Below are 21,274 nucleotides of genomic sequence, written 5' to 3' on the forward strand. Positions count from 1 at the left end.
TGTGTTTTCCATGCTCTTATAGAATAGCCCTGGCATTTTGTTTGTTCTGAAACAGTGGTTTTGGAAGATCTGCAGATCTTACCAAATTAAAGGGGAGCGTGCGCTGCTAGTTTTTTCTGAAATTTGCTTTATTGCTGCATTTTTGCCTCTGTCCTTCCAGTGCTTGCAGTAATTTATCTCGTGATAAACAAATTACAACATGAATATAATGTTGTTTCGTACTTTTTTTTCTTGCACCGGGTTCTTTGAAATACAGTTAAAACCTTTAGCATTTCAGATTCAGAGGCAATTAATTAAATTCTTTAGCTTTTAGCTGAACATGTCCTGTATTTATGTGACAGCTGCATAAAAAGTCAGTCACCGCCTGGTCTCTCTGAGGGTGGGAACCGGGGGGCTATTATGTTTTACAGACGTTGTGTTCAGCATTCAAAGGAAGAAAGTGTAGCACTAAATCATCATTGGCCATGGTAACGAGGGACTGCATTACTTGTGCAATTAGCAAACGTCCTAAACATCAGTCTGAAACTCAGCTTGAGCAAACTGCCATGTCAATTCAATGAAAGCGAACTGTCAGGGCGAGAATAACATGTAAAAATTCTGTGCTGTTTATGGTCCATGTCAGCCAGCGTGGTTTGATTTAGGCCAGATTAAAACACAGGTTTTATTTTAGGGACAGAGTCTTGTTTTACGTTCTCATTGTTCCTTTCCTGTACAATCTAGGAGGCCCTGAATAGGAAATATCAGTTTATTGATACCTGTGCTAAGCTGGCAAAAGGAGCGGTCTGAGGGGTGGCTGAGCAGGGCTTCTGGGAGGGGCCGTAGTGCTGTCAGGCAGGGAGAGGCTCCAGGGATGAATGCCAGAATTCATTACTCCTGTGTCAGCCCCACTGAAGACACATTTACATAGCAACCTGTGCTCTCAGCAGATGGGAGACTGTGTACTGCATACATCGAGATTGATGGCAGTCTGAGATTAATAAAATGAGTGCCCCTTTCAAATTGCTGTTACCGTTAAGAGCACGCCTGTTATTTCTTCCCCATTTTTTTTAGCTTATATTTATGCTCATGGTGAGTATTATAAGAATAGCTTCTCAGTACTTTCCACATTTTAGAACAAGTTCGATTATTCTCTGTGAAGTGAACTCTTCAGTTCATGTATTTAGGTGGGTTTTGGGCAAATTGTACAGTTGTGCAAATCTTTTGGGGTTTTTGTTTCAAGAGCACTCGGCGTCTTTAACCAAAAAAATTGGTTTCTTGAGCAGGGTTGTGTAACTGCCCTGGCTTTCATTATTTGAGTGAAAATGTCGTGACAGCACAGCAAACTGAATTTGATGGGAAATGTGTGTCTGCTTCACCCGTTAAACCCTCACCTCCTAAGAGAGCAACATTAAAAACTTTAAGAGCTTGATTTTTATAGTGACAGCTGTGTAGTGGGAGACATGTCTGTGTACCACAGAGACATGCCAAGGGAAGGAGAGGATCAAAGGCATGTTTGACCTCCAATCCAGAAACGCCAGCCACATACTTGTGGGCTTTTTTCTGGCCTTCATTATCATGTTGTAGTAAAAAAACTGTTTTGCTTTTCTCTATCTTGTGCTTTTGATTCATTGGAATTCAAAAGAAGTCATGTTGGAGGAGAGCAACAGTTTGTGAACCTTTGGCTCCTTGGTTAGTATTTTTAAAATTATTTCCCTCTATCAAGACCTGGTTTCACTTAAACGTCATTATACACCGTATTGTCACAGGTATACTGTAATTAAAATGTTCTATACTGCGATGTAGTCCTCAACACAGCATCAGTTATCTCAGTTTAAGCCTACAACCCTGGGATAACCTTTCAATATTATGGATACATAAATATTGCTTTCTAAGCATTTGTAAGTCTTGTTTTTAATTATACCTGGAGGATTTTTCTTTTGCAAAATACCATACAAATCTTGTATTTCCATAAACACTGCCAGCGCTTTATAATAACATTGAAGGAAACCAAAACATTGAGATCCATATTGTTTTTAATTACTAGAATCAGAAGAATGAAACTGAGTCTTTATCATGTACAGTATACATTTATATAAGAGCTGGGATTCCCTGATCTTCTCCCACCACTCCACAATATGGATTCTTCCCAGAAGTAGAGAAATCAGCTCTGTTATATCAATGCAGTAATAACAGAATTAAAAACATTTCCGCAATGCTTCGTGTTACAACATGTTTAGAACTGGTTGGCCTAGATAAGAGGTCTCGAACCCTTGTCCTCGAGAGGCCCAGTCTAGCAGGCTTCATAGGCCTCATTTTCTGAAGACATAGAACATTAAAACCATGATCAGTTAAACAGGTGGTGAGTTCAATTAATGTAGAGAATTAATCAACTGGAACAAAAATGTCTTCTGGTTCAGTCATCGAGGGACGGAGTTCTCTTCACTGAACACATTACATGCTTAGTTGATCAGTAAATTAAACAAATGTTCCTCTTTACTTAAGAGTTGATTTGGGGTGACCTATAAAACTAACTGGATTGGACGGTCCCAGGACCAGATTTGTAGTCCCCTGGTCTAGATGATGTGGGCTGGAATCCTAGCAGATTTCTCTGAGGCACCTGTGTACGTCTTAAAATAGCATTAGTCATGCTTCGAATTATGAATGTGTGGGTGAAAGAACGCTAACCTGCACAGTACCAGACTTCTGCTTGACGGGTAAGGCTCATCAGCCTGTCATTGTGTTAAAAAAAGACAGCGGTGGTTGAGAAATGGAATAATCTGTGACAGGAAAATTCCTAGAAGGTTAAAGTGCAAAATGTACAAGACTGTGATTAGACCTGTACTACTATATGGAGCTGAATGCTTGGCAGTTGGAAAGAGGGAAGAGAACTTGATGAGAAGAACTGAAATGAGGATGTTGAGATGGATTCTGCAGATTTCAATGAAGGATAAGATCAGAAATGAAGAAATCCGTAGACGATGTAGGGTGGTGGATGTGGCTGAGAAGATGCGAGAGGCGAGGTATATATCATGGACATATCATGAGGAGGGACGTTGAGGAAGTAACAAAGAGGGTAATGGAATTTGAGGTGGAAGGTAACAGAGGAAGAGGCAGGCCTAGAAAGAGATGGATAGATTGTGTGAGAAAAGATATGGAGGTGTGTGAAGTGAGTGAGGAAGATGTGCTCGACAGAGACAAGTGGAGAAGAGCAACCAAAGCAGCTGAGCCCAGGACAGTCTGGGACTAAGGCTGTGAAAAAGAAGAAGAGGAAGGTGGTTGAGAAATGGACTTGCAGGTTAGAATTAACACTGACTAAACCATCTTCATAAAAGTAGTATTATAAAACTGTACATATTTCAACAGTAGTGAAGACTTATAATTTAATTTTATTCCTCAATGTCCACTAACCATGAATGAAAATGCTTTCTTCTCCGTGACTTGTTCCTTTTTGTGTCATTCCCATGTGAAGTGGAGTCACTTAACTGGCAATCCACTGTACACACTGGCAATCCACTGTACACTTTAACATCCACTGTCCCCAGTACGTGCTCTTGGGTAGGCAAGCCCAAGTGCAACACTGGATGCAATGGGATCCCTTTCGTATTCTGATGTTCGGTTTCTGGCCTCGTCTTCTGGGTCGCGCGGTGCGGAGGCCGGGGCTGTTTCTGACTCCACTGTGTTTGCAATCCTGCAGGAACGAGGGTGCAGCCTCGGGTTCAGTTTCAGAGAACGTCCCTCAGCTTGCCTCCAAATGCCACCTACAGCAACCTCACTGCCTTCCTCACTGCGGCAGACTCCACGTGGGAGGTAGACAGTTTCCCTTATCTACAGGGAGTTGGTGGGAATGGGACAGGTAAGGTGGACATGATGAGCTACCCGTTTAGACAGATTGTGAAGATGGACGCTTTCTAGAATCTTTATTTCTAAATAGTTCGATTCCTCTTCCCACCTTGTATCCTGTACTTCCAGGATAAACTGTGTTAGTTTTAGTGACCCATTTCAGAAAATAGTAGCTTTCTGATGATGAATGGATGAATATTTTAGATCAAACCTAGTGACCAATAAAGGTATTTTGATGTACTGCACAATCAAGGAAAACTTTGTAAATGCAAAAATTTGCTTTTTTCCCCCAAATACCACCACAGCCCAGTTTAACAGTCAGAACAGTCACAGCCTGGCTGGCGTTAATGTATTGAACCGAAATGTGGAGTCGGTAACAGCAGTGCATTTGTTATCTAATACGTAGACAGCCTAACCTTTGTTCTAGGATAATAATCAATAGCTTGTCTGGAAACAGTGCAGAAGGATGCCTAAGAGAAACTGCTTTCTTCTCATCTCTGAGCTATCATTGCATACTTTTTCTGAGATGGAATAGATTACTTTAGTGTAAGTCTTGAGAGTGTTTCAGATGTGTAATTTCAGTATGTCTACCCTTTTCAAGTTCAAGTTCACGTTTATTTGTCATTCCAGCCATATACAAGTATACAGTGGAAGGAAATATCATTCCTCCTCATCCACGGTGCAAATACAGTTAGGACAGACAGGACACTGACATAGACATTGTAGACAGGATACACATAGTGCAAAGTGCAAGGCAAATACATAATACAATATACACAGCACACTGGGGGGATTTAAACCCTGTTTCTGGAATTGGGGCGGGTGCAAGTAGATTCCAGGGTGTTGAGGAGCCTGACAGCCTGCAGGAAGAAGCTCTTACAGAGTCTGGTTGAGCTAGCCTGTACACTGCGATTTCCTTACCCAGATGGTTGGAGTGGTGTTAACCATTCCTGTAAAGGTAAGTGGTCTAGCAATATGTTAAAGCACAAATTAACCCCCCTCTCCCATACTCCTCAGCAGTAACTGCTGTCCGTGCCTGCTAGCTAGACATTGACTGTGGAGGAGTGGGGATAGGGAGAAATTTCCAAAGCGCGGAAATGTTTTACAGCTGCCAATCAAGTTTTTTTTTTTGTGATGATGGTGACCTCATCCTCTACATCAGCCCATTCCAAAAGCAACAGCCCCTCCCTCTTCTTTTCTAACACTGCAATGGACAGCTGCCTTGGAACTGTTTTTGCTCTGTTAATCTTTCCATTTCCTCCCCCCCACCCTCCTGCAGGAAACAACAGGAGGTTTCAGCTGACCCCTATCACAGCAGTCAGCATTCGTCTGCTCAGCAGCGATGGCACTGAGATCCAAGTCACTGGGCCCATCGACGTCACTGTGCCCCTCCCAGCCAACAGCAATCTGAAGGAGAACGACCACATTCCTGCCTGGAGGTTTGATTCCAAGCTGGGTAAGAAAAGGCACCCTCAAGGTTGTCTTCTGAAAGGGAGATGCCAAGTCAAGTTTGTTCAGACCACGGTAGCTGAAGTGCCTTTTTCTCAGCCAAGTGAAAGTCCGTACTCATAAATCAGAATGTTTTTGGTATTTATGTATTGAGGGAACCTTGCGGATTTGACTAACAATAAAGTGCTCAGCGTGGTTTTGTATTTCCGTAGACACCGGCAGCTCTTTGTTTATAATGCAGTTGACGGGAAAACTGTTTTAATTAGTCAGAAGAAGTGAGGTCTTCTTCATGTATGCAGACAGTGTTATGAGAGCCAGCTCTGCGATTCACTGATCCTTTCCTACCACTCCATAATATGGCTTCTTCCCAAACGTAGAGAAAACAGCCATTTTATGTGAAGAAAAGAGGTTGAAACTTGGCAGGGCAGCTTTATCAACCTTTCCACAGTGCTTTGCGTTGTACCAACCCAGGTCCTCAAGAAGTTCTAGCCCAGCAGGTTTTATAGTGAACCACTAAAGCCATCGATTTTTGAAGACTTAGAACAATTTAACGGTGAACCGTTAAACAAGTGGTGTGCTCAATTAATTAATTTAGAGATCGATTGGAACAAAAAACAGGAGACGTTCAGTTTTCAAGGGCCAGAGTTCCCTTCATTGAATAGATTACTTGCTTATTTGCTCATTAACTTAAACAAGTGTTACTGATCTTTAAATAAAAGGTGACTTGGGGTGACCTATAAAAGGGGCGCTGGGCAGGTCATAGTTTATGGACCCTTGCTTGCATGATATAGGGAGGCATCCTGTCAGGTTTCTCAGAGACGCCTCTCTGCTGGTGTTTACATACTAAAATAGTGAGAAAATCAAAAATGTCTGGACCACAGTAACTGAGAAATGTGACTTCAAAAACCTTTTTTGACGTTTTTGCAAAAACAAATTGATTTAAAGACAAAATATTCTGGAAAAAAACAGATTTGATCTCATCGTAAGATACGATAAATCGTAAATGGTGACTCTGCGTTATCACAGTACATTGTAACGTTTTTCTGAATAAAGTTTCAAAACTTTATGATTTTGGGTTAGAAAAGAATAAATTATTTTCACTTCAACTGGCTGCAATTTTCAGTTGTGGGCATTTTTATTTATCATTTGTTTGAATACTACAACTTTTCCATCACCAGTAGTTTGGGTACTAGGCATGAGTATAGCTGATATCCGATACTGATGATACAAACTTGTAAAGAGAGAGAGAAAGTGATGTTGATTTTAAAATGTTTAACAATGTTTAATATAGGCTAAGCCTTCTACAAAGGCTTTCAATATTTTTTTACTTTCTTTTTCCTTTTAAAGTTTGGGTCAGTACAGGAATGTAGTTAATCCGTGTTGTAGAAATCTTGTAATATGAAGAAATACCACATTGTGGAAACTCCTATCTCAGGGAAAAGAATCCCTGTGGAGGACAATTAGGTGTCAGTGTCGAAATACTGATGTTTCTGCTGCTTTTAATCTCAATTTTCAAATAATGTCTGGCCAGCTGTAAATTTCAGGGTATATTAAAATCTATTAGTGTATGCACCATTACCTACTCTAAGTTTAGAGAATAAAAATTGTTCTAAGATTTAATAAGGAGTTTAATAATTATATTATCGCAGTCCTCATCATTAATATTGACAGATTCAAAGTGCCAATGTCTTAATCTGACTTTGGTTTTGTTCTTTTGTTCATTGCAATAAAAAAAAACAGTTTGAATTGAGCATCATAATCCCATAAAGTGTGAGCCATAGAATTTAATCACATCACACCGTACTTGCGTTTGAGGGCAAATACCAAGGACTTCAAAAGGTGTCACTTCAAGGAGAAATACAATTGTTTTAATCAGAACAGGAGGGGACCAGGATACTTCAATTGTTGATAAAACTTCCTATGTTAATTTACTTCTTCTCAATTTAAACAAGACAGATTTGACCAAAACACAGAAATATGAAGTTCAAGAATTTGTAACTAGATATCTTGTGCAGCTCTTCCTTTAAAAAAACAATATTGTTTCAGTGCCTTGTGCAAGGATGAACATAATGATTCTAATGGATTTACTAAGTTATTGTGATTCTTGCAAACACACATTTAAAAAGTAAGGATTTGTTCTTGGTTTGATGTAGGAATGCATATTATGTAAAAGCTCTGTCACAGAACCAGATGCCACATATGTGTGTCACAGACTCAATCCTGTGATTAGGCTTCCTGTATGTTGAAGAGAGTACTGTATGTTGTTTGTGGTATGGTTATGCCAAGATACAGAGATTGTGGTGTTCAGACATTCTCTTGTGTTCAGTGTAACTGCAGAAAATTTGATTGTGACAAGTGACAGAAAGCTTTTGTAATCATATTACAAAAGACTTTTAAAGTTCTCAGTTAGAATATGCAAGTTAAACTTTGAACAAGATTTGCAAAGAAGTTTGCACATATTTTGGATTTTTTCATGTTTGGGAAAAAAAACTATTATACAGACCTACAAGGACACAGATAATGCAATATATTTTTGAGTTCTTGACGATAAAGGATGTTTGTGAACTATTTAGCTGACTGCATATCATTAATTCAGCTATATTCATATGTATTTCAGATTTTGTCATACTAGAGACTTACTTGGAGAGAATATATTGTTACGCAGCCAGTGCTTATTCACTGCAGTGGTCTTGGATTACATGTTACTCTTAAGTGTCCACCTTTTTGTCCCCATTTGCCCCATTAGCTTGTTAATCAGTACTGAAGGAATCTTTATTGTGTTGTGATGCTCTCCATTAGAAACATTCCACAAACACTCTGCCTCTATTAAGCAGTTTTAGTATACGTACAGGTACTTGATGAAAGCCATTTTGTAGGATTTAGTGCCTCCTATTGCAAAATGCCCTGAGAATAAGACAGCTCCCCCCCAAAATTTTATTTTTTCTCTTTTGTATTGTTATAAGTTGTTTTGTTCAACTTTGAGGTCGCAAGATAACTTAGTTTTCCACATTTTCGTTCTGATGCAAATTATACATTTTAATGCAAAAATTGGCAATCATCTGCAAGGATAAACGGACGTCTTCCAAACAGTGGATTTGTTCCTGAAGTGAGACCGACCAGACAAAAAACACAAAAAGCTGTCATAAAAGCAAAGATGTACAATATAGAATCATGGCCCAATCTAAATTAATGTCTTTTTGTGATACAACTTCCATATAAAAGCATTTTTAACAAAAGGACTTAATTTTTGTTTCTGCCATTTTTAAAGAATTACTGAAAAAATAAAGGAAATGGGAGCATGATTTGGTTTGTAGGTCCTTGGATCTAAATTTGCCTTCTATTGTTTAAGATGTACAAATATTGCGCGTTCTTTAGTGTATTTGGTGTTTGCTGTGTCACAGTTCTGTCTTGATTGAAATGAACAGCAGGCCAGGACTTGAGGTTGATTAGCAACTTTGAAAATGCCATAACTGAAATATTGACAGGGCTCTTGACTTGCATCACTTTGGGACTGTTTTGTCTTAGTCAAGAAAAAAATTAAACTGCTCTATTTTTTTCTCAAGAATATGAAAAGCTGGCAGTAATAATCCATTGTCCATGATCCCCTTATCCTAAGGAGGCTTGGGGTGAAATGGAACTTAATGAAGCCAAGTGGAAATTCTCACTGGACAGGGGGCCTGTCCGTCAAACATACAAAGACACTTAGTGTCAGTTATCACGGGCAAAGATGCGCTCTCATCTGGGATGTTTTTACATGGTAGTATATTAGTAATTCTGATCATAGTGTTTGTATTTTTCAAAGGGTTTTATTTGCCTGTATGTTAACCTGTGACTCTGTCACGTTGCGGTCACATCATCTTTTACAACTCTAGTCCAAATAAATTAGCACTGTCACACAATATAAAAGAATCACAGAGCCTAAATGACTTCTGTCCTTGGTGCCAGTATTGTTAGTTGATGAACAGCGATATTGTCCCCTCCGCGGCATGCCAACATCTGTTCCCAGAGGGGATGAGAGTGGCTTCATTGTAGCACAATGTTCTTCTCTTCCAGAATGAATGTTCTGCACATCCCGTAGTAGAGCTCTGTTTACTTTAAAGAAAAATGAGAGGAAGGATCTTTTGTTCTACAGTAATTTCCTGCAATGAAAAACTAAAGACGGGGCTGAGATAAACTTGACTACCCACTGAACTGTGCGACATTTTAAACAAGACATATTGTACACATGAAATTGTAAAACACAGCTGGTATGTCCAGTGGAGAGCTGCATCAGCCAGCTTTGGCTTAAAAAGTAACATAAAGGAACTGAAAAGCAGGAAGAAGAAACACTTTTTTTCTCCTTTTCTCACACCTCAACTCTTCACCCGAAATGCTACGTTTCTTTTTTCTGCTTTTCAGCTTGTAAGTAACCTTTACTTTTTTATTTAGAATTAGACAACATAGCCAGCAAGTCTTTGGGAGGAAATCGGAGCACCAGGCAAAAACCATTGCTCCCACAGATCATGCAGGCTCTCCACAGAAGGTGCCCTGGTCTCGACTCAAACCCAGGATCCAAGAGCTGAGACACATTCACACTAATGACCACACCCCCCTGCCCCCCTACTTTTTCATATTCGTAATAATTTACCTAAATGCCCCCCAATTTGATGTGCTTAACAGAAATATTTATGTTTGTATTGTTAACATTATCTGGATTATCTGCATTGCTTTTTATCAACAGCTTGAATCTTCCTTACAGAGGATATTCCGGGGAGGTAGTTATAGAAGCCCAGAAAGATACCAGTGTTTCTTCTTATCTTTTTGTAACAGGAGAGACAGACTTATATTTTCTGTTGTTATTGCTCTGTGACATTGATAAATTACAGGTGTAGGAACAGTAATAAATATTAGTATGGCAGTGCTTTCTACCCAGACCATGGCTGGGAACATCTGAATGCTGGTTCTCTTACCGATTTGATGAAGTTTTTCCTTCGTTGTGGGGGCGTCTTCTCCCATGGAAACGGGGAAGTCCCTTGCTGGGACCTGCAGCAGAGTCTGTAGCTGACAGACAGCTGCTGGGTGTGAGCTCACAGTGGTTTCTGGGAGCAGGGGGTCCTTATTAGGTAGAGGGAATAAAACATGGAGACCGAGGCTTTAATTAATCCCCATCATGCAAAGTTTGAAGATTGCTTAGGAGAATTGTCCCCTTTCAATGCCCAGAACAACCACATTCAAGTGCAGATCATTATCTCTTTCTCCTTGGCTTCTCCCTTATCTTGCTGCGGCTTTTTAAAGCATTTTTAGTGGCTGTTTCTGTTCCCAGGTTGACTTGGCGTTCTTGTGCATCTGGCAGAGATAGATGCTTGTGTAAAGATTCACTGCCGAATGTGAGGACTCAGCTTGGTGTGCTCTTCAGTGCTCTTAGTTGAGCTCCAGTCAGCTTTCAGCTGGGCTGACCGCTGAAATAGCTAATTAGTATCGAACAGGGAGTTATGCAGAATGCACAGGAGAATAAGCATTAAGCCAGATGTGACCATGGATTCCAACAGTGTAAACTGCAATCTGGTGGACAGCGTGGTACACCTCTCTACCATTTGTGTTACTCTAGGTGGGTTTTAATTTAAGGTTGAAGTTATACTCTCCGTCCGATATGTTAAATAACACTAGAACGCCTCCTATAGCCAGTCTAAGAAAATTTTAAATGATAAGAATCGTTCCTCTTTTGTCTTGTAAATTCATGTTTTTCTTTTACATTTCAAGTACAGGTTTTCTTACATTTCTGAGACACGTGAAGCAGAAGACTGCAACAGTGCTTCTCAATTAATACTATAATCTAGTTTGGGATTTCCAGGGAGGCATGGCTTCAGGATGTTTTTCTTTTTTAATACAGTTCTGAGCATAGAATGAGAGTTTTCTTTAGTGTAGTTGAATTTCTCAGTGTTAATAATTCATGCATTCCCTTGTTTCCTGTGGAGACCCAAAAGGACTAAGTAAATCATCTTTAATCCTTGTGTGCAGCATTATGATCCCTAATAGAAAACTTAAGTATAGCATTTGTTGCCTGTTAAAGGTGTTTGAATGCTGTCTGTTAGATCCCGTTCATTAAATGTACAAGATGGGATATTTAATGTGTGTTTGGCAAAGGTTGTTTTACTTATTCCCTGTTAAATTATGAAATGATAGTGTTAAAACAGCTACTGTTCTGGAACATTAGAAGAAACTGTTAAAGGCATCCACAGGAAAATATACTCTAAGATGTGGAGATTTCTTCTGCAAAAATAGATTTAGTACCACCTGACTTTTGAAAAGAATAAGTATTCTATGTAAATGAGTAATTGAATTTTATAATCAAATTACTCCTTGTGACCATGGCTCAAATATGTTTATGAATACAATGTGTGCTTTGGAAGAAAAGACCCCTTCAGTGTCCAAGACTGCCTTAAACTATTTATCTTCAGACTGGCAGATTCATGTGTACTGTATATCAGGCCCAATGTTGTTTTGTATTAGTTAAGCATAACACAAGTCAAGGAACCAGTAGAGGGTAACTCCATCTTGTAAAAAGAAAAGACTTCTTAAGAACATCGTCAGTTTAATTACACACATGAAAAGGGCTTTACAGTAGGAACATTGTTTTTAGCTTTCTACTTGGAGTAAACCTCTTCTGTTTATCTTTGCACACTAATGCGGCTGTCGATTGAAAAAACTACGAACTGAGAACAGATATTATCCTAGCTTCATTGTAATCTGTAATTCACTACGGAGGACTCCTGGTGCGACAAGTAACAAAAACTAAAAACTAGCCTTTAGAATAATATTATGGAAGCGCATTGCTGCCCTCAAGGGAAAAAATCAATTCTCCCGTATCTCATAATTAGGTAGAATATCTATTAAATAAGAGATAACATTGATCATTTTAGTGTATGAACAACCAGTTACACTGTGCAGTGACAGCACCTAGAAGCTACGGGTAGCTTTGCTGGACCAGTGGGTTTAGTTTTCCTGACAATGTGCAACGCTGCAAAATGCACACGGACTTGCTTTCCCCTGGAGTTTATTCATAATGAAATGTTACAGTTTATACCTCATGTGCACACAGTTTTAACCATGAGGAGACTCACACGTATCCTCAAACAAGCACAAGAGTGGCCTGGATTGGATTCCACTGCTTAACACTGGAAGTCAGATAATGATGATAAAGGTTATTTTATGACAATCGTGCTACTGCGTGATCACATTAAGTACGCGAGAATTACTATCTCGTAATACGGGATATTTTCTTTCCTTGATGGCAGCAATGCGGTTCCATATACTGTAATTTAAATCATATTGCCGAAAAAATAGGGACGTCAGCAGTATCTCAATATAATATTAGGTAACGGAAACATAAACAAGTGGTTGAATTATTCGGAAACAACTTGCATTTTCAAGTCAAAATCCACAGTTTTCTTAAAGTTGTTACTGTGACTTTTATCCAACTATTTAAATACATTATGGTTTACGTTTGTTGTAGATTGTGGCGCAAGATTATTCTTTTAGTTGTGCTGTAGATTTTGAAATTCCGTAATGTGTGGTGGTAAAAACGAAGTTTAAGGTCTTGTACATTTCGTCTGAAACATTTACAATCATTATGCTTGTAACCTCTAACATGCGTCTAATATAGGATATCACCTGGGTTAACATTACTGGGGTGAACACCTTCGCTCCGCTGTGCACGGTAAATGCGCAGGAGAATAAAACGTCCTGTTCCGATATACACGTGCTGTTTAATAGCTCTCATGCAAACATCAGTGAGTCCCAACGGCTAAACCGGTCACTAAAATCCGCCCTTGAAATTCTCATTTGAATAGGGAAATGGTTTGTGTCACACAGTATGTACATATAGCTTTGTCCCCGTGGGGAAAGTAAGCATAGGAAATTCTGCTTAGGCAGTGCATTTCAGCGGATTTGAATGATAAAGGCTCATTTGAATGCTTATTGGGGAGACCACTTGATGACATCAAAGAATGCCTAGAGGAATACCTAGCTCGCTGAAGGACTGCTTCTGGGCGAATTTATTTAGTCATGAAAACAAAACTATGATCAAGTGTTTTTGAAACTGTCTGATGTTTTACTGGCTGCACACACAGCATCTCGTCAGCAGTAATAGTGCCTATAAAACATCTGAACTGGCTACAGGAAGGCTATCAAAACATATTTCCTATAAAAAGCAACAGCAGCAGGAAAAAAAATTATCACTATATTGATTTTTAAATGTCCTGCGTATAAGAAATGTTAGCATTGGGCCAGTTATTTGAATGTGCATGGAGAATTTCAGCTAGGACTGGATGCATTACAGTCCTCCTTGCTAGATGTTTTGGTTTTTTTAGTGGTGGGGGTGAGGTCACGTGTTGGTGTGAAATCCACATTGTGTAACCTTGACAGAAGCCTGAGGTTAGTGATTCCCCAGCTGTAATTGAAAATGTAAGTGTGCTGTCTCGGAGATTTAGAGTTCACTCTGAAAGCATGCTCCATGTTCCAGGGCAGCTTATCTTGAGACTGGAGGCTGCAATTTTAATGTGCCCAACAGGCTGATATAGTTACAGTCTCGAAACTGAGTAACGTAAGGGCAGTTTGGGACAGAGGAAATGATATAAAAATATGTTCCTTGTATCCTGACAGAAATGTCAGTAGAATTTTTTACAGTACGCCCTTGGAGTTCTGTGTAAATATTAGTTTTGGGATAAGAGAGAATAATCTTAGATTAGAAAGAAATAATGTACTTTTGTTATTCCAGATAGTGACTGGGTGATACTTTAGGGTGTTATATTGCTGTTATTTTTGCACTCCTTCTGAGAAAAAAATCAAGTTCAACTCAGAAAAGATTCTTATGTAATGATACATCCTAAAGATGAGTGAAAACCAGGGTATTATTAAACAACAACAATAATAATGATGACACTAGTTGTATATGCACTTCTAGGGAAATCAATACAGGTAGTACTCCTACATAAAGTGCCTTTATGTAAATATGTGAAGGGAGTCAGGACCAAGCTACACAGTCATGTTGTTGTAGCCAGTGCTCTGACTTTCTTCTAGTAATACAAGGATGGGCTCTTCTGACTGAGACTGAGAGCCTGCTAACTACCAGACAGGCAGGGTGGGACAAATGGCCTCCTTTCTTTTGTTTTTCTTGGCAACAGAACCTGTCTGTAAAGTCATTCCTTCTTTGGTGTAGATATCGGTACTTCCAGGTTGTGCTTTTTTTCTTTTATGCAATTATATTATTTTTCTTCTTCTGGGCTGCCTTTCCCCAGGGTGCTGTGTTTAATTAGAAGACCATTAGATCAATGTATACCAAATAGTTGCCAGTTTTCCTTAATTTCCAGAAACAGAGCAGTCTCAATTTCTCCTGTTGTCCGGCTGCTGATAAGAAGCAATTGGCTCCACCGAGGACCATGAGCCGAAGCATCGGGTTCACTGAGTAGCCCGGGGAGGAACTTCATTAAGGCCTCATTCCGACAGCATTCCAGAATACTGCCGCCAGACTCGGCTTTCATTTGGGAATCCAAGAGCTTTGCTTTGAAACTATACGACTCCCACTATGACGAGGCCTACAATTCTGAAATCCAGCTGCACAGTCATGAAGAATTTCATCAGAAAGGTTCGGAAGGTGTCCATCCACCCTTGGCCCAATGCCAAACGGTTTGAAATCAATTTATGGCATTTATTTGTGGATCCTGTTTCTGGGTGCGCGTTGAATTTGGGGAAAATGGGACTGAAAAAGGTGCTCTGTACATTAAAATGACCTCAAACATCTGTTAAAACTTTCCTATGAATTTTGAGTTTAAGTAAATAAGGAGCAGTTAAATTAAATGGGCAAAACATAAATGGAAAAAATGGAAATTGTGTCAATTGTGGGCATCCCCTTTGGAACTCCTGTTCCTAATCAAGCTAGATTGGTTGGATGGCTTCTCATTTATTACCATTGTTAGTTTATTGTTTTCAGCCATAACCTCTCTCTCTCTGATCTGAAATTAATCCTCCCCTTTACTTTTCTCTGATTTTGTATTATTGAACCTCTGAATCTAAATACTGATTGTTTTTACTGATGATGGCTTCAGTAATGTAGCTGGATCTGATAAATGAACATATCTTCCTGTGGCAGGTTTTACACATTGCGATCTAAAGAACAGAGCATTTCTATAATATGATGTGGTTTTGCACTGATTAGTTAACTATATTGGAACACAAAACAGATTATAAAAACTTTCTTATTTGGCACACTGTAACGTATTCACCTCCAAAAACCGAGGAAGCATATTTTAAAATATCCTGGGATTTCTTGGCTTGGACAGATGCATGAATGCTGTATTTGTTGTTTTTTTTCATTTACTTTTTTTCCCCAAGCATTTGATTTTAAAAGAATAAAGCATATGTACAATTGTTTTTGAATGTATTTAAAAAAAAACTGCTATACAGTAACCATAAAAGAAGCTAAACTACATTTTTTTACAATTCTTTTATTACCCTATTATACTTTAATATTTACAAGAATCAAAACATAAAGAGGAAAGTTTAAAAAAGGGGACTCAATTTCAATTAGAGAAATTTATTAAGTATATTAATAAATTGTCAAAAAAGACCTTTCTCCAGTTTGAGAGAGATTTTGGATCTGAGTTAAGGTCCAAGATCTGAGTTTCCTGCAAACAATCTAAAGAACAGAGTGCTTCTATAATGTCGTGTGGTCTTTGACTGAGTAGTAAACAGGGATATAAGAAAAGCTCTGCCATAAAAAAAAACTTTTAAGTGTAATACAGTAGTTATTACAGTAGTTAAAAATGTAACATCTGTAAATGAGTGCAGCTGTCTGAAATATAAAGGGTTCTGAGACCTCACCCCACCCCGCAAAATAAATTATCTACTAGGACACCAGTCAGCAAAAGATGTTCTACACAAAAGGTGACCAGTGTCTGGGGATCATTACTGAGGAGGACCAGTCTGACCAGTCATTGGAATGGTTACATCAGATCCGACACTATACCAGCTGCATAAAGCTTGAAGCTCTCTATTATTGGGCGTTCCCAAAACATACTTGTAGAGGTGCCCTTGACATACTGAGTACATCTGTCAGAGGGAGTGTCTGAAGCAGTCCCCATGTGAAACCCACTGCATGGTTTTGGAGTGATTCTATGTGCAGGTTTAAAATGCATAAAGTGTTGTTCTAAAGATTTGGGATTTTTTTTCCCCCCCGAAAGGTAGCTCCCTTGGTACTACAGTGTCAACTGCCCAATTCCCTAAACCATAAATAAGTTATTATGCAAGGATGTTAAATATATATAGCAGTTGAATTTTTTTCCCAAATGTCCAGTGCTTTTGCTGAAATAAAGTCCATTCTTCGTATGATATTAGAAATAATTGTACTGTAAGGCAGAAAAACCAATTGGTTTAACAATTCCTTGACTGAGCACCAAGAAACTAATGCATCAGGATCTAACCAAGACCCAAAGCTGAAAAGATTATTTTAGACTACTTTTAAACAGTATTTAAAAGTATAAAACTGCAGTTTTGAATGGGAAAAAGGAAAAACAGTTTTTGAAGAAGAGTAATTAACAAGATGTGGTACGTTTTGCTAAGCGGAAGATGACTTTTTTGTAGGAATTAAAATTGTCACTTCAACTTGTTTGGTTAAGTCTGGTCAAGTCTTAAGCAGGTTTTCTTGTGATTAGAACTGCCAGTTTCCAGCTCAGTGGTGTAGTGTTTCCTGAGACGGTGATTGTTTAAATTCTGAGGACAAAATGAAGGTCTGGTGGCAATATTGTGGTTGTACTGTCAGTACAATTACATCTACAACGTTTGGACTGAATCTGCCAGATATGTTTTAGAAGAAGAGGACCTAGATCACCTGTGTGCATATATAAAGCATTGCTGAATTGTGCATTTCTGTTGCAGGGGTACTACAGTTAAACCCACCAAGTCAAGGTCCCAATATAATAGCAGTTTGAAAAAATGGTGGTCAAGAGGCCAATGTGGCTCACTTAGGAACCCCATTTCACCGTTATTAATTGCATTACATGTCAAGTGTTAATTGTATTTGTCACTAGAATGACAGCTACCAAATTAAGTCAAACCGGTCAAACAGTATTTGTACAGGAGCAGTTTGTGTAAGAGGCTGCTTCTCGCCAAGCAGTTAATGAGTCGCCGTGAGCTGAAAAATTGACAGCATCATGTGAGGTGAAATTCAGAAGCTGCTTTGCTTGTTCATGGAACTTGCCACGAGGCAGAGTTTTCAAAAGCCCTTTCAAAAACAGTTTTCAAAATAAAACGGCGGTGTTTGTCAGATTATAATGATATGCTCAGTTAACTGATACTTCCCAAGTGTGGAGTTAACTGGCCAAAACTGGTCTTTCCTCCCGGCGGCTGTCAGGGTGTATAACGCTGCCCTAGGCTAGGACTGCTAGCCCTTCATTTGCTCGTCTGTGGACAGCATGTTTGCTCCGTTGTACTGTATAAACCTGTGCACATTTTGCACATCTTTTATTGTTTTTACAGTGACTATGATCATCACATTTTGCACACACCTATGTATTTATTTTTTATTTATTTTGTTGTCTTTTGTTTTATAACTATTCTGATGTCTGTTTTTGCTGGTCTTGGGCTGGACTGCTGTAACACATCAATTTCCCTACGGGATTAATAAAGTCTTATCTATCTAAAATCACAAGTTCGTGTTATGGGCCATTTATCCATAATGAAGAAAAAGAAATCGTAGTCAAGTGGCCATCCTAGTTTATGCAAAGAACTCATTTGCACATATACAGTATGCATTCTGTTGGTGCCTGTGAAGTTTGCAGTTAATTGGCCAAACGGTTTTTGAACCGGAGCCTTCACGCCACACGCGCAGATCCTTAGCCATAGTGCCCCTGCTCCGCCCCTAGTGGGAAGTGGGGAGAAATTGTAATTCCTCAGTAAGCAAAGCCCTGTAGAATGTAGCTGAATGGGAATCCTTTTCCTGACATTACTGACCTTTACGCTGTACTGGCACAATTTTTTTTATTTTTGCACACTGGCACATTTGTTGTGTCCTGGTATTTTTTATAGAACTATATAAATTCCCGAATAACTTTGGCATTCACATTTCAGTCAAAACAAAACCTAATTGACCAAGAAAGAGAAATTAATGGAAGTGGGCTATATAAGTAAATGTTGTCAGTTTAAAAACTTCATCCAGATTGTGTTGAGAGTTTGTGGATCTGAATTAAGATTATTTAATGTGGTTCTAATGAAAGCCAATGGTAAAAGTTTTCTTTATCCTTTTTGAGATCCCCTGCTAAGATTAAACTTTAGCAGTCCCAGTTTAAATACAAGATTTGGGGGTATGGTAAAGTGTGCAAACCACATTCATTTATGGGTTACTTTATCCAAACAGTTTAAACAATCGGATGTCTTTTCTGCATCTAAAGAAGAAAAGCACAAGACTGACAAGGGTCTCGGACTAATCAATAGAAAAGGTAGCTTCATTAGAAGAAAACCAATCACAAAAAGCCCATCTAATCAGAATGTACTATCCCATGTATGTCTTATTTTGACTCGAAATAACATTTGTAAAAAATGTTATTTCAAAACTAGATCCAGTGGATCTTTACCTTTTTTTAACAGGAAAATAAATTAAAGCAGATTTTTGTTGTCTGTGAATGGAAAAATGTTTAGAATCTAATATTAAAGGGTCAACCAGATTGCATACTGCCAGCAGTAGAATGTCGTTGGGACCAAGAGATTTTCATATTTGCCCCGGACAGAGCAGCTTTCAAGTTCTGCGAGGTTCAGAAGCATCTAAATGAGCAGTCAGTTGGGTAATTGCTGAGGTTTCAAGAATTCTATGCTTTTGTTCAGGTCTGAGCAAGTTTCAGCACTATGTGAATATAAGTTCTCAAGACTTCTCAAAATGTTTCTTCACTTGTGCAGCAGTAAGGAGTATCCTCATTATTGACCTTAATTGTCTCAAAGAAGCTTGGCTCTCATTTAATTTAACCCTTAATTAAATTAAGTACTTGAACGTTCAATGTACTTAAAACTTCTTTGTTTTATATATTGGGAATTCAGCTAAAATATAAATTTTAAAGCAGTTAAATGTTTCATCATACTCTTTTCAACATTATATTTTGACTTTTTGCAGCTTTTGAACTTTTGCAGTTTTAATAGAGATTCATTTGCTACGTCTTTCTACGCATTCAAAGCGAAAGCAGTAGAAAATCTCCTACTGGACAATTTAGTAACAAGTGATGGTTCAATTCATGAGTATTGTCTTTAAAAATATCTTTTAAACTCTCACTTAAATAAGAATATTTTGGAGTAGTGTTATTCCTCCAAATGCTCCATTTTCCTCCCGGAGTCCAAAAACACTGGTAGGTCAATTGGCACCTGGAAAAATTGATCATTGTGTGAGTGTGTCTGCCCGGCGATGGACTGGCATCCCATTCAGAGGCTTTGGGCCTGTTGCTTGCTGGGATAGGATCTGTGTGACCTGAATTGGCAAAAGCAATTTGAAAATGGATTTGTGGAGTTGTGTTAAAATGCCAGTGTTTAAAACACAAGTAATTGTTCTGAAAAAAATCAAGTCCAAAAAACAGAGCTTGGTTAGTTCTAAGGATGAGAAATACTGTACATGGATTGAGGAAAATATTGCAACAAAGGTGGGCAAACAAAAGGATAACAAATGCAAAAATATATCTCATGCCTGAATGAGAAAAAGTAGAATCTGAAAATAAAACTTTTTGTTTTGTAATTGCCAAACATTGTATGTAAAAGTTTGAAAATGATGGAAAACAGAGGAAAATCAACAAGGATACAGTATCCTTGTATCCAATGCTGGGTTAGAAGTTAGTCTAACACTATAATAAATGCATAAATGGGACATTTTAAAAGTTTAAGTCACTCTAGAAACCACAAATCAAAAACATTGGGCATAGTCTGATGACAAGCGTAATTTAACAATGTTAACTGTTAGTATCACTAGACGAGAACATAACTCAATTTATTTTCCTGTCAAAAGCAACAAGAACTCTTTTTTGTTTTATTCTTCATACAAAAAAGGAATAACTAATGTTTTTAAAACTACAAACACGAGCAGATTGGAGATAGGTATTTTTTAAAATTTAGATATTTAATCAGCGAACTCACCTGTGTTCTTGGACATGCCTCATTTAAATAAAAATTTCAGCTGATGCTGATGAATCTGAATCATTCTTTAAGAGTTTGATTATAGGAAACGGACGACATTAAATGTAACAAAGGAATTGACAAAAGAAAAGTAGTGGAACAATATAATAATTTATCAAATAAATGCAAGCTCAGTATAATTTTCCAAGGGTGCAACTTTTCAGTCTGTGCACCAGGCTGTTGAATGAAACCATGGTTTTTTGGAGTGGAGTTTGCAAGTGGATGTGATGTCAATTAATGGAATATGAAATTACTTGTCACCAAACAAGATTTTTGTTTGTTCTTTGCACTCACCAGCTGGCTTGGTGACTCATTTGACGTTAAAAAGATGGGGGATTCAAATTCTCTGGTGAACATGTTAGTAGAACCTCCTTCGTTGCACACTGCACTAGATGTTAACTGCTGATGTGAAAGGGAAAGATTACTGAAAACTCCAGGGCACTGATGCTAAATGTTAAAAAATACAAGTGAGTTCCCGAGCTGTAAAGCACAAGCATTTTAAGCACAAATGGACACTGTTCCAGCTTGTACATCAGAGGTATTGGCTGTGAGAAACTGGTGGGACAATGGGACATCAGAATTGATGGATTCGGGAGTCTTGGGCTTTAGTGGTAAACCCTTGCAAATATTTCTGAAGGTAGTCTCTTACTAAAAGGGCTAGACAGACAGAAGGGCCTCTCTTAATGTTCTATGCACTGTAGCTACAGCCTACTGCATTACCAACAACAATAGGTTGTCTACTGCTGCCACCCTTGAAGAGATTAATTCATCATACTGTAAACACAGCTCATGTGATTATTATCTATTGTTTTATTGTTTGCATAATGGT

At 38.5% G+C, this 21,274-nt stretch overlaps 1 protein-coding gene across 2 annotated transcripts in view; it reads left to right on the forward strand.

The window, feature by feature from the left end:
- fam171a1 (family with sequence similarity 171 member A1) overlaps positions 1-21,274 on the forward strand; it is a 57,691-nt gene that overhangs the window by 27,529 nt on the left and 8,888 nt on the right. For both annotated transcript variants that reach the window (XM_006636142.3, XM_069194790.1), the window contains exons 4-5: positions 3,674-3,832; positions 5,099-5,275. In XM_006636142.3, coding sequence (XP_006636205.2) covers positions 3,674-3,832; positions 5,099-5,275 — 336 coding nt within the window. The remainder of the gene's footprint in view (positions 1-3,673; positions 3,833-5,098; positions 5,276-21,274) is intronic.

This window comes from Lepisosteus oculatus, chromosome 10 (genome assembly GCF_040954835.1).
Source record: "Lepisosteus oculatus isolate fLepOcu1 chromosome 10, fLepOcu1.hap2, whole genome shotgun sequence".
NCBI classification, from domain to species: domain Eukaryota; kingdom Metazoa; phylum Chordata; class Actinopteri; order Semionotiformes; family Lepisosteidae; genus Lepisosteus; species Lepisosteus oculatus.